Source organism: Colletotrichum scovillei, assembly GCF_011075155.1.
Source record: "Colletotrichum scovillei strain TJNH1 chromosome Unknown Contig00011, whole genome shotgun sequence".
Classification (NCBI taxonomy): domain Eukaryota; kingdom Fungi; phylum Ascomycota; class Sordariomycetes; order Glomerellales; family Glomerellaceae; genus Colletotrichum; species Colletotrichum scovillei.
This window is the reverse complement of record NW_023336269.1, coordinates 2,988,687-2,999,885: the sequence shown is the minus strand read 5'-3', so window position 1 is coordinate 2,999,885 and position 11,199 is coordinate 2,988,687. Positions and strand designations below refer to the sequence as shown.

The 11,199-nt window shown below is 52.2% G+C and overlaps 3 protein-coding genes across 3 annotated transcripts; 2 read left to right on the top strand and 1 right to left on the bottom strand.

Moving 5' to 3' along the window:
• Positions 1 to 443: 443 nt before the first annotated feature.
• Positions 444 to 2,981, bottom strand: HER10_EVM0004711 (uncharacterized protein; the record flags this gene model as incomplete). Its single annotated transcript, XM_035474345.1, has 2 exons — positions 444 to 2,224; positions 2,276 to 2,981. 2 exons carry the CDS (start codon positions 2,979 to 2,981, stop codon positions 444 to 446), a joined length of 2,487 nt encoding a protein of 828 aa, XP_035326805.1.
• A 4,798-nt stretch (positions 2,982 to 7,779) lies between these two features.
• On the top strand, positions 7,780 to 8,455 carry HER10_EVM0008755 (uncharacterized protein; the record flags this gene model as incomplete). The annotated part of the gene is made up of 2 exons (XM_035478265.1): positions 7,780 to 7,991; positions 8,056 to 8,455. The coding sequence occupies 2 exons, from the start codon at positions 7,780 to 7,782 to the stop codon at positions 8,453 to 8,455; spliced, it is 612 nt and encodes a 203-aa protein (XP_035327086.1).
• Positions 8,456 to 9,213: 758 nt separating this feature from the next.
• On the top strand, positions 9,214 to 11,044 carry HER10_EVM0001873 (uncharacterized protein; the record flags this gene model as incomplete). Its single annotated transcript, XM_035471608.1, has 5 exons — positions 9,214 to 9,233; positions 9,741 to 9,887; positions 10,036 to 10,421; positions 10,493 to 10,785; positions 10,880 to 11,044. 5 exons carry the CDS (start codon positions 9,214 to 9,216, stop codon positions 11,042 to 11,044), a joined length of 1,011 nt encoding a protein of 336 aa, XP_035326570.1.
• Between the last annotated feature and the right edge of the window lie 155 nt (positions 11,045 to 11,199).

Genomic DNA, 11,199 nt, shown 5'->3' with positions numbered 1-11,199 from the left:
ATAAAAAGTTAAGAGTTATTAATAAAAATAAAAATAATTAAGTTAATTAATTACTATTTTACTTAGTAATTAAGTATAGGGCGTAAAATGTTTTTAAATATGTATTATATAACACGGCCTCGGCGGACTACCTTATTAATTAAAAAATAATATTTATATAGAATAAGCCTTTTTATATACGTAGTGCATAAAATAAAATAAAGACGAAATAGTAGAAACGTAATATAGAGATTCAACCAACTTTTTAATTCATATTTTTCGCAGACATTCTACCCTACTCATCTATTAAGTCACTCTCGTAATTAGAACTGGTCTTTTAAATATGTAGAATTACTAGGTACGAAATGTAAAGTAGTTAGTATGTACGAGAATTCTATATGTCTCCATCTCATCCCATATGTAGCTTTTTCAATTATCATACAGTGAACATCCCATCTCATCGACTACAACGGAGGCGCATCGGGGTCCTCCATACACTGATCTACCCTCATGAGCTGCTTTCCCGTGGCCTTGGCCATCTTGATGAAGTCCCTCAGATAGCTCACAGTACTGGGATACAAGTAGTGCATGACAACGAGACTGCCGCCCTTGTCTAGGTCGCGCTTGAAAGACACCTTCTGCTGCTCGGGAGTGTCGGACTGGGCATAGAGCCAATCCTCGACATCGATGTTCCAGTTCACAATGTAGGGGTTGTTGCTTTGCGTTGCCGCAACCAGCTGCTGTCTCATACGAGCACCCTCGTTACCGAAAGGAGGGCGGAAGTACTTCGTCGTGATTCCGAACTGCTCCTTGACAGCGGCAATGTCCTGGCTATACTCCCACATGATAGCGTCGTTGTTGGGGAGCCCCTCCATTCTAGGGTGGGTGTAGCTATGAAGGGCCATTTGGTGGCCTTCCTTCATCATGTCCTGATAGATGGTGCTCAGATTCGTAGAGGGGTCTCTCAATGGGGCACCAACGGTAAAGAAGGTGACCTTGATGTTCTCCGACCTGATGACCTCCATAACCTCCTGGGCGTACTTTGGGTCGCCATCATCAATAGCAAAGGCAATTGAATTGGGTCGCTTGCAAGCAAAGACCAGGTTACCGCTAGGCAGCTTATTTGGGATAAGCGTATTAGCGGGAACAGACGAGACGATTTCAACTTTAGTCAAAGTGACCGCCTCATTGGTGTAGAAGCCTTTGAAAGCCAGGCCAACGGCACGCTTGCGTACGATGTTGAAGTGAGAAATGGGAATGTAGATGTCGTTGCCAGTGGCATAGCGAGCCGCCTCCAACGAATCCCAGGTCTCGGGGAAAGGTGCTACAGTATCGCTGCACTGTGTGTTGTGCTGCTGCATGGCAATGGTGAACTTATTGCTTCCCGAGTAGGCAACGTGCAAGTAAGAACCATCGTACATGGTCATGTCGGTGCAGCCATCTCCGAATTGCGTGTAGTAGGAGTAGTCGGCGTCCGGTGCCTTGATAACGACCTTTCCCTTGGTCCACTTCGCTGCAGTGTCGACGTCACCTCCGTGCCAGAATCCAAGAGCGTTTTGGCTCTGGCTTGCAAAGTTATCGATGACCTTGGCCGGAACTGTGGCGCTGGGCGCAGGGACAGTCGAAGCTGTAGCAGAAATGGACGGCTGAGTCTTGACGTAATACTCAGAGGGTGTGCTTCCGCAGTAGAAGGCCATGGGACCAAAAGTCACAGCCCCTGAGAGTGAGCCGAACAAAATTGAGGAGATCTTGGACTGGTCGATGGTAGGAAACTTGGAGAAGGGAAAGCTGTACAGCTTTTCGGTGCCGTCGAATGTCCATCCGAGATCAGCCGTGGACTGAAAGCCAAAGACTGTATCGTCACCGCCACATGTCGCCGGCGATGCCAACTGGACTTGGAATGTCGTACCCTTGGTGGCCTTGATGCGCAGAGAGATGCCACCATAAGTCTGCGTCTTGGCATTTGTGCAGGCAGTCTTGCTGTAGAAATAAGAGTCCTTATTGTTTGGTGATAAGGTGACCCTGTTACCGCTCACAGCGATGCTCTTCATGGTACCGTCATCGCTGCTTGGCTGAAGCATGGCATTGTAAAAGAGGAAAGTCAGCCGTGACTGGGACTCCCAATCGTCGATGAGAAGATTGCTGCAGCTCGACGAAGCAGGTGACAACTGGGAAGTGGCGGAGCTGGAGGTAGTTGACATCCTGACAGAAGATATGGACGAGGATGATGAGCGGACACTTGAAGCTACCGAAGATGTACTGCTGGCCTGGGAGTTTGCTGCGGACGAGGTAGCACTCTGAGAGGCGCCTGATGGCCTGGCTGACGTCGAGAAAGAGAAGGGGGCGGTACTTGACACCGTGCTTGCAGCTCGTGCAGTTCCGGATGTAGATGATACCGAAGTGCGAGTGGTAGCACCCGAAAGAATGGAGCTGGACTGAGAGCTGCTTGAAACTGGTATTGCTGGAGCAGATGGACTAGTAGCATCATTGCACAGGAACTGCAAGTTGTCGAATGAATACGAGGAGAATTGAGAGTATGTGGACCAGACGAATCCGGTGATGGCGTCAAGGTTTGCCTCCGTGAATGAAGATAGAGAGATGGTAACGGTTTGCTGTGAGCCAGTGAGGCCCGAGATGGTGACCCATTGGCTCTTGTATGTGTTGTCGCTACATGATGTTCTTGACTGAATTTCCAACAACATGGAAGCGTCTTTGGGTCCCGTGATCGACAGCGACAAGGCCTTGTAGCCCTTAGTAGCTGCTTTGACGCACCCTAGAGTCTCGTAGAAGTATGAAGTAGTATCGGCTTTGGGAGTGAAAGTGAGTGCTCCGTTGGTGATGGCAATCTTTGACATGGAACCGTCGTCACTAGTCCACGAATTGAGCTTGTTGACTCCGCCAACAGATGATCTTGAAAAGTCGTCTATTATGAAGTTAGAGCACGCTGCCTGAGCAGTTGCTGCAAGGCTCAAGAGCCCGAGGAGTTTGCTGGCAGGAGACATGGTGGTGATGCTCAGCCCGTCCGCTATGTCGTTCATAAAAGAATGCCTCTCAAGCAAAAAGAGATGTCAAGACTTGGAGATAAGTGAAGGTGATGAGGACAGAGACAAGAGAGAATCGGGATTGAAGGAAGAGACTCGTGAGAGACATATATACAACTTGACCACACCATTATAGTAACTCCTTCAAATTCCACCTAGATGGTGGCGCCAAGGAGGTTTGTTCGACCACACGCTTGCGGATGTCAAGAAACTAGCCGGGAGTGTATACCTGGGAAGCTACCGTATCACCCAACAACACAACCTGGGTTCGCAGAGTGAGCGGCTGGCCAGTGGCTCGGACGGCGATCCATCCCATGTGGAGCCAGCACCGGACGAGCAACCCAGGGACCTTGTGCGATGGACAAAGCATGGAAGCTCAACCTGCCACTTGGAGGGCCAAGAACACACTAAGTCAGCCTCGCTGGCAAAGGTATGGCAGAGCCTTCAGTTCTCAGGTGGAGTGAGGTTGTGGAGATGAACCGAGGCCAAGGAAAGACGACGTTCGACCGAGCATCGTCGGGACGAGGCATTGTGCCTAACAGCGCCCGAACGCTTGGGAGTGGCGTTCATCGTCGAGACAGAATTAAAAAACCGCCCTGTGTAACCGTTAGGAATGAAAGACATGGGCGCATGATGCGGTTGAAGATACAACCGCGCCTTTGTTTGTTTCGAGCTTGACATCGGTCAGCTAATTGACGTTCAGATGAGATAAAAGAATCGCCGGGCAAGGTATAGCTGGTAGAGGTGTGAACAAGGGTGAAAGAAGCCACTAAGCCAGCAGACGGTGGGCCAAGAAGATTCGAAACAAGACAGTTCGAAACACAACAAGAAAGAATGGGGCTCGATTTTCCATTTTGGTAGCTTCTCTCTAGCCATAGCCGGCGTCTGGGTAGTACTCGCGTGGTGTATAGAGTTGAGGCGCTCCTTGAGTTCTTCGGTGGACGAGCCCATAGGTGCGTTGGTGGGTCGAGCGGATAGGCGAGTGACTGCAAACCAGTTGACAATGCAACCTTTTAGGTAATGGACATCTGCAAAGTTACCGTTGCAGCCTTCTGTCGTTCTCTTCTTTGTCCTCGTATCCGCGAGAAGAAAGATCTCCAGCAGCAAAAATATCCGACGGCTCCTACGCTCCTTCATTTGCCATGCATCGCGCAAGTGTGGTTAGCGTGGATCTTTGCCACACTAGGTCATGATTTGCCCCGGAACGAAGACAAAAAATAGACAGGAAGCGGGAGGGACAGAGCGCTAGCTCGAGGGCGTACTTGGCAGTACCTTGAGCAATTTAGGAGTCAGAACCTTTTTACTTTGAGGTATCAACACGCTGGCCGAACAAATGCAGTCAATAATATCGAGACGATGGGGCTCGGCCCGTACTTGGTCAAGTTCGTTGAGCTGTGATGTAAAAGTCTCGAGCCTGAAAGGGAGCAGTCGGCCAGCAGCGCCCGTGTAAGGTAGTGACTGCATGTTGTCGTTCGGAAAGACGGATACAACAGGCCCCTGTGATTTTAGAGTGACGGGTAGAATCGTGGGGATTGGCTGTGCTCTGCATATTGCTCGATGTTGTATTCGTAAACGATTTAAGGATGGCCTTGAGATGCGCGCACTGAGGTCTGAAGGGCAACAACCGATGGTTCACCGGCCACCCCGGTAGCACGATCCATCGTGGGCGTTGACCTCAATTCAAAAAATGGAAGATGGTAGTGGACTGACTGCTCAGACGTCGCGCATCTCCATCGCCCTCTGGTATCGTGTTGTCCTCGACTCGGCCTCCGTATCGTATACTGAAGTCAGGTACGGCGCGGAATAAGGTTATGTCAAGCCATCCCGACCTGAATCATGCAGCTAGAACGGGGAATACCCGAACCCAACCATAGCCCGTCGGCGATGGAGAGAAAGGGTGCCGGAGCCTAGGACACGAGAGAAAGTCCCAGCTATTAAAGAACTTGATGAGTTATATTACATTATGCTGCTAATCACTCACTGCAAGTGGAGAAGTCGCACATATTGGCAGGCACGGTCTAGACGCTGGCGATGGCGGAGGGTTTCGTCCTTCGCATTCTGCTTCTTGGTATGGTCTTTCTAATTGTTCAGATGCTACCACAATCGTGATGGTTGCCAAGCCGGTGGACGATCAATGCGAGAGAGCTTGCAAGTGTCGAGGTTTCATGGCATGGGCCCGTGAGCAGTTGGCAGGCCGCAGCAGCGTCCACAGGTACCTAGTAAGGTAGGTATCCAAGTGGAGGTTGAGCCCGTTCCGGGCATTGCGGTGAAATGTCGACTGGCTCGTGCCCTGAGCGCCAAGTCTTCTGACTAAGCCCGAGCACGAGCCGGGCGGAGGAGCAGGTGCCGTGGGGTCCGAGGCATTCACGACCTAGGGTCCCGCCGAGTCCACCGGTCCACGGGTCTGCGGATGTTTGCCATAGGTAAACAAACAGATAAGACTCGGGATGGATTACGGGAGTCATAAGAAACAACATCGACTTGAGAGGGTAGGGTGAGGTAATCACCCATGCACATGCGCAACCTGTTCTGGGATGTGGGAGTAACAAGTAGATGCAAAAGCGACTCTCTAGCACCCTTGCGATTCAAATATCTCGAATGCATTTTTCTAATAGTGAGCATGTCAATAATTCCCTGCCTAGATTTCTCGTAGGCATTTGTAGTTGGACACTTTTGAACAGGCTGATGACAACCCCAGCCCGTATCAAATCGACCATGACGTCCTCCTGACCCGGTGATATCATTTCCCGTCAAAACGAACAAAGGCAATAGTCACGCCCAACAAGGCTCTTGAGGTATGGGGACAGTGTTGGCCCTTCCATGGCAGGAAACCTGCGAAATCTACCCGAGTAGCTACTTGGACTGAGGTGGAGGGGAAAGGTGGTTACTGTCGTAATAACACCTGCCTACTTACTTACTTAAGCTACCTACCTTACCTACCTAGTCAATGGAGAAGGAGGCACGGGAGGGTGCCAGTGAGGGAGGCCATATGACCTGAGCAACCACAACCAAGCTGAGTTGGCAGCCCTCCAGCGGCAAGATGGCCAACTTCACCCAATGGAAAATCGCCAATGCCAGACACATAGCCCTTCGAAGGCAGGCTACGTTAGTTGGTTAGCTGATGATGGGGGGATTTGTGAAGGATGAGGACCTTACCTATCGTACCCCGGGTGTCACAGTGTGCATGTTGCAAGTTGAATACGGCATTTGTCGTCATTTTGCGAGCACGCCGCATGCATTGAATGACATCAACCAGTAAAAGTAAGGTAGGTAGTGTAGGTAGGCGCGGACAGGACAGGACAAGGCCTTTCTCTATTGAGGAACCCCGAGACAGCTGGCGGTACCTTAGCAGCCGGCGACGCTGGCGGGGATGGCGAGACCGGGTGACTCTTTCCAGTCCACCAGTCAGCCTGCAACGCCGGATGACTGTCACAGACTCACAGTGTCCTCCCCACGCCACGCCCCTTCCGGAATCCCTCTGATTGGGAGGAACCATGGTTTCGGCCCAAAGCAGAGGAAAGTGCAGCAGGGACGAGGGGAAGTATTATCTGCATTTGACTCCGCACGTTCTGCATTCTGCAGCACTCGCAGGCTTGCAGTCCCAAACAATGGAACTCGCGACTCGTCATACCTTATCCGTACCTATCCGTAGGTAGGCCATTTCATCTACAGGTTCCACGTTACCGTACCTCAAGGTACACCCCCCCTCCATCCATCGCGTCCACACGCCCCGAGCTTTATCATGGACCGTACCTACCTTATCAACGTATCAAGTGCACTATCATCCAGCTTTATCGCCCGTCTGTTCGCTAAGCCGAGACGATGAGCCCCCTTCCCGGTCAAGAGGCCACCACCAGCCCGTCTGACACTCATCTCGCATACCTACATCATCTTGCTCGCGCCTGGTCCTGCTTTTACAGCCCCAGGCGTGCGGTATGCCTGCATCGCGTCCAACCCACTCCGTCACGCCCTTTCCGTCTCATCTGAAGTTGGAACTCAGCCTGGCAAGCTTGGCTCCAGTCTCCAGATCCAAAAGTTGGGACACGCGCGCCTCCCCCATCCTCTCTGAACCATGCGCACTGTGGCTCGCCCTACCTACCTTACCTCCCTCCCATTGCCTTATCTGTCTTCCTTGCCTTACCTCAAGGCGCCTTACTAGCCGTTGCCAACTATATCACATCCGCCATCCCGCGACCTTTGTCCATGTGAATTCCGTCTTTCTCTACCTCTTCATCTGTTTCCTGACAACTCCAACACGAACCTGGTTCTACCTTACTACGAATACCTGTATCTGTATGCTCACCCCACCCTGCCTGTACCTTATTCGACATTACCAGCGTCCGTCCAGAACTCGATCTTGACGCTACCTTCCATCTCGAATCCTTGTTATTATCCTCGGCAACTCAGCCCTTCAGCTTTGTCCGGTGACTCACCCGGCCACTTCCGTCCGCCTCGGAGTGATTACCTCATCCAACCTGCCTCGTACTGCCCGGACCCTCCTCCTTCCTTTGGCCTCAGTCTCCTAGTACTAGGTAGCCACCCTCCCGAGCCAGTCACCGAAGCACTCACTGCTCTTTCACTTGCCCTCGCATCGACTATATCTACTTGTCCCCTAACCCCTCCTCCAAACTCTTCCGACACCCACTCTATATTCGAGGCTCTCTCCAGCCAGGCAAACGTTACCTTCACCCAAAGCGTAAAGCGGTTTGACACCTGCTTACCTATTACGAATATCGACACCTCTGTCAACCTAGACACCATGGCCACTTCAATCGAATCTCCAGCCCAGTTCGAACGCGACCTGCGAAGCGCCAACCAAGATTTCAAACGATCAAAGGATTCACGGTCCAAGTGGTCCAACGGAGCTCGTCCCCTGGCTGGGTGCCATCTCGACTGGTATACTCTTGACTCTGTTGGCGGAACTGAGCAACAGCGAGCCATGACACGGCCTCGGGCCAGGAACAGTGAGACGTACGCTTCCCCCCTGAACGATTGTAACTGTATATTCTAGCAGCACACCTAATACTCGCAATAGTTCTCACTACAAGAAGCATATGCAGAACTTCAGCAAGTTCCGGTCACACTCAGAGTTCCCGCAAGGACGGCTGCGCTCGGCAGCTCGCGCCAAGGAACAGATCAAGGATCCTCTCAGCCGCTCCGTCATGAACATGGCGCCATCGCAAGACATGTATGGAGACATCGCTGCCACTGAGGACTGGAAGTACAGCTTTGATCGTGTTGAAAGCCCCGGCCGACCAATGACTCTGGACATATTTGTCAAGACGGCGACGGGTCGCGAGACGGAGCGTATGGTCGAGAAGGAGTACGAAATTCTTAATGAGAATGGTCAGGTTCTCAAGGGCCGCAAGGCACGCCAAAACCTACGCCAGGAAGGCGGCCGCGTTTCTGAAGAAGATGGCTTCCAGCTTGTCTAAAGTCGGCAGGTGGACGAATCACGCCCGTGAATGACTGTACGAGACGAGGACTGACTGGCATTATTTCTGAGAATTCGGTTACCTGGGCGTTGGTGGATTGAGCTTGGCATGCATACTACCCTACCTCGATCATCAAGCGGATCAGGCGGTGCCTCAACACAATTTGGGCGTGTAAGGGCGTTTCTACTCGGCGTTGGGTTGAGGGGATAGCGTATTGGCATCACCTCGGTTAATAGGCATACGCATCGCAATGATGACAATGATGAATACTAGCGCCTTCGAATTGTGCTCCTGTAGACAGCTGCCGCGCTTCCGTGATTCGTTGTCTTGTAGCTCTATGGTGCGGCTCTGTACACTTATGGATCAAGTCTCCCGGCTGAGCATCGGGGTGGGAACTCCCGACTCTGCAGCCGGCTCCAAGGTCTGTTATTATTTCCGGTTTGCCTCAAAGGCAGCAGGATGAGGGTGGACAAGGCGATTCGCAAGTTCGGAGCCGGCCTTCCATTGTTTATGATGAGATGGGGCTGTTGGTGATGATCCTTCGAGGCAAACTGACGCCAAAAGCGGCTTGGTGCTTACGATCCGAGGTCCAATGGAAAGGTAGGTTTCTGTACGGGCACAATACGGTAGTTATTGTCTCTGTACAGTTACGCGGATACATGAGCGGCAACCCACTATCCAGGGCCGACCGAGGACCGTGAGCAGTGGCTGATGCATGCGGCGGGCAGGGGCAGGCTCCATTCGCCCTCCGCTGCGGCATGGGGGCTGGAGAAGAATGGTGGTGCCTAATTCACGCCCCAGTCTAACATTTCTGAGGTGATTTCTTTTTGCAGGGACTTTGGTCTTCACCTTTCATCAGGTTCTGGCACTAAGGTAATACTTAATAATGAGGCCAGGTGCCGGCTACTTTTGTATTCAGAGGGGGGGAAACTGATGACCATGCAGGTCTCTTCGTCACAATTCCCCTCTCCCTTTACCGCCTTATTGTTCTACTCCCAAATCTTCTCTTCACCGTGCCGCTTCCCTCTATGAAATATTCCGAATAGTCTCTAATTACCCTAACGTTGACTCTGGCTTGCCACACAATCGGCCACCTTCTGCAGTTCATCCGATTGAGCTGAGTGACCAGGCTACGCCTTGTACTAACCCACGCCCACGAGCCATTTCAACACTCCGCAAGACTTGACGATGGCTTCAACGCTGGGTGATGGGCGATCAGCGGTGTTGCACTCTCGATCACTACCAGCGCTGCCAACGGATTTTTCGGGCCCCTCGGAGTTGCCAGCAGAGCTTCCACCTTTGCCGCTGCCTCCAATGACAGTGAGAGCATCACCGCCGCCGCCGCCGCCGCCGCCTTCTTCGGCACCGGTGCCGACATCCAGCATGAACGCAGCATCGTCCTCTTTTGTAACAGAAAAGGCATTACTGGCAAGTCGTTCTATTGATGATGACCTGACAGCCGACAGCGCCAGTACCTCGGAGCCCCCACCATATTCAAGCCCCTCCAACAGCTCGGAGACATCCGTTTCACACGATTCCCAAGGGATACACGGAACTCACTATTATACCGGTCTACCCAGGCTGGATTACAAGCTTTACTCACCGCCAAATTTCACTCTATCGCCCGATTGTACCACCTTGTCGTCCAAGGCAGAGTATCTGACAGCGAGCGCCAGCGCGCTGATAGGGCTCATCAGATCCCAGGCGAGCATCCCACCCAAGCCGTTGATACATATCAAAGGCAACCGTGGTCGCACTATTGATTTTGACTTCAAAATGAACCTTATGGGCCTGTTGGTGGCAGACGACATGGGCAAGCGTCTGGACTACATTCGGTGTGTTGCGCCGGGCGAGGTCGCGTTCCGTGGCGGCGCGAAGCCCGATGTCCTCCCCGAGGTGGGTGATAGGGAGCTGGATGAGTGGTGTCGCCGATTCATCGAGGACCCGGCGCCCGTCAAGAGTTTTGGTGAGTTCGCCTTGCGTTACACGGTATGCGACTGGTTGAACTATGTCTAACGTGAAGCCCTCGCCTGGAAGCGCTCGAACGAGTTGTTGCCAATCTAGACACGCTCTATATTGAGGGCCAGATTCGTAGTTTGATCGCCTCAACTCAGTACAAAGGACAGATCAACATCTCGTTTCCCGTGACGCATGCCAAGGTCAAGGTCAAGAGTGCCGAGAAGCCGAGCAAGCTGTATATGGGCATGAAGAACCTTTTCACAAGCAAGCACAAGTACGAAGTGGTGCAGTCGGTGTGGCCCTTTGCGACGGCCAGGAACGGGGAGGAGGGTCGGAGGTGCATGGTGCAGAGTGAAGAAGTGTGGTGGCGGGTAAGTGCAGCTTCCCAAATGACATGCAGTGCCCTTCTGGAAGCTCTGGTCGCAATTATTGTCAACCTTGAGTTACTGACGATTTTTCTTGCAGGAATGGAGAGACTCAATCAAGTATGCTATTGCGCAGAAAAGGCAGAACGGGGCGTACGTGACGAACGAGGACAAGCTGGAGGCTCTTATGGAGGGCAAGGGCAAGGGCGTGGCGTCCATCGACTGGGGAGGGACAGGACCCGAGCTTGAGGAACACGTCGTTTGAGACTCTCGCAGGAGTCGTGACGCATGACATCTCGCTTGGCCGGGGAATGGAGTGCGATTTTGTATGATTGATGATACCCAAATTTGGCGTTTGAGCCATATGGAGATTGTGTACTGCCTTGCCTAAGAATGGCTGATACGTGATCAGTTCTCGCG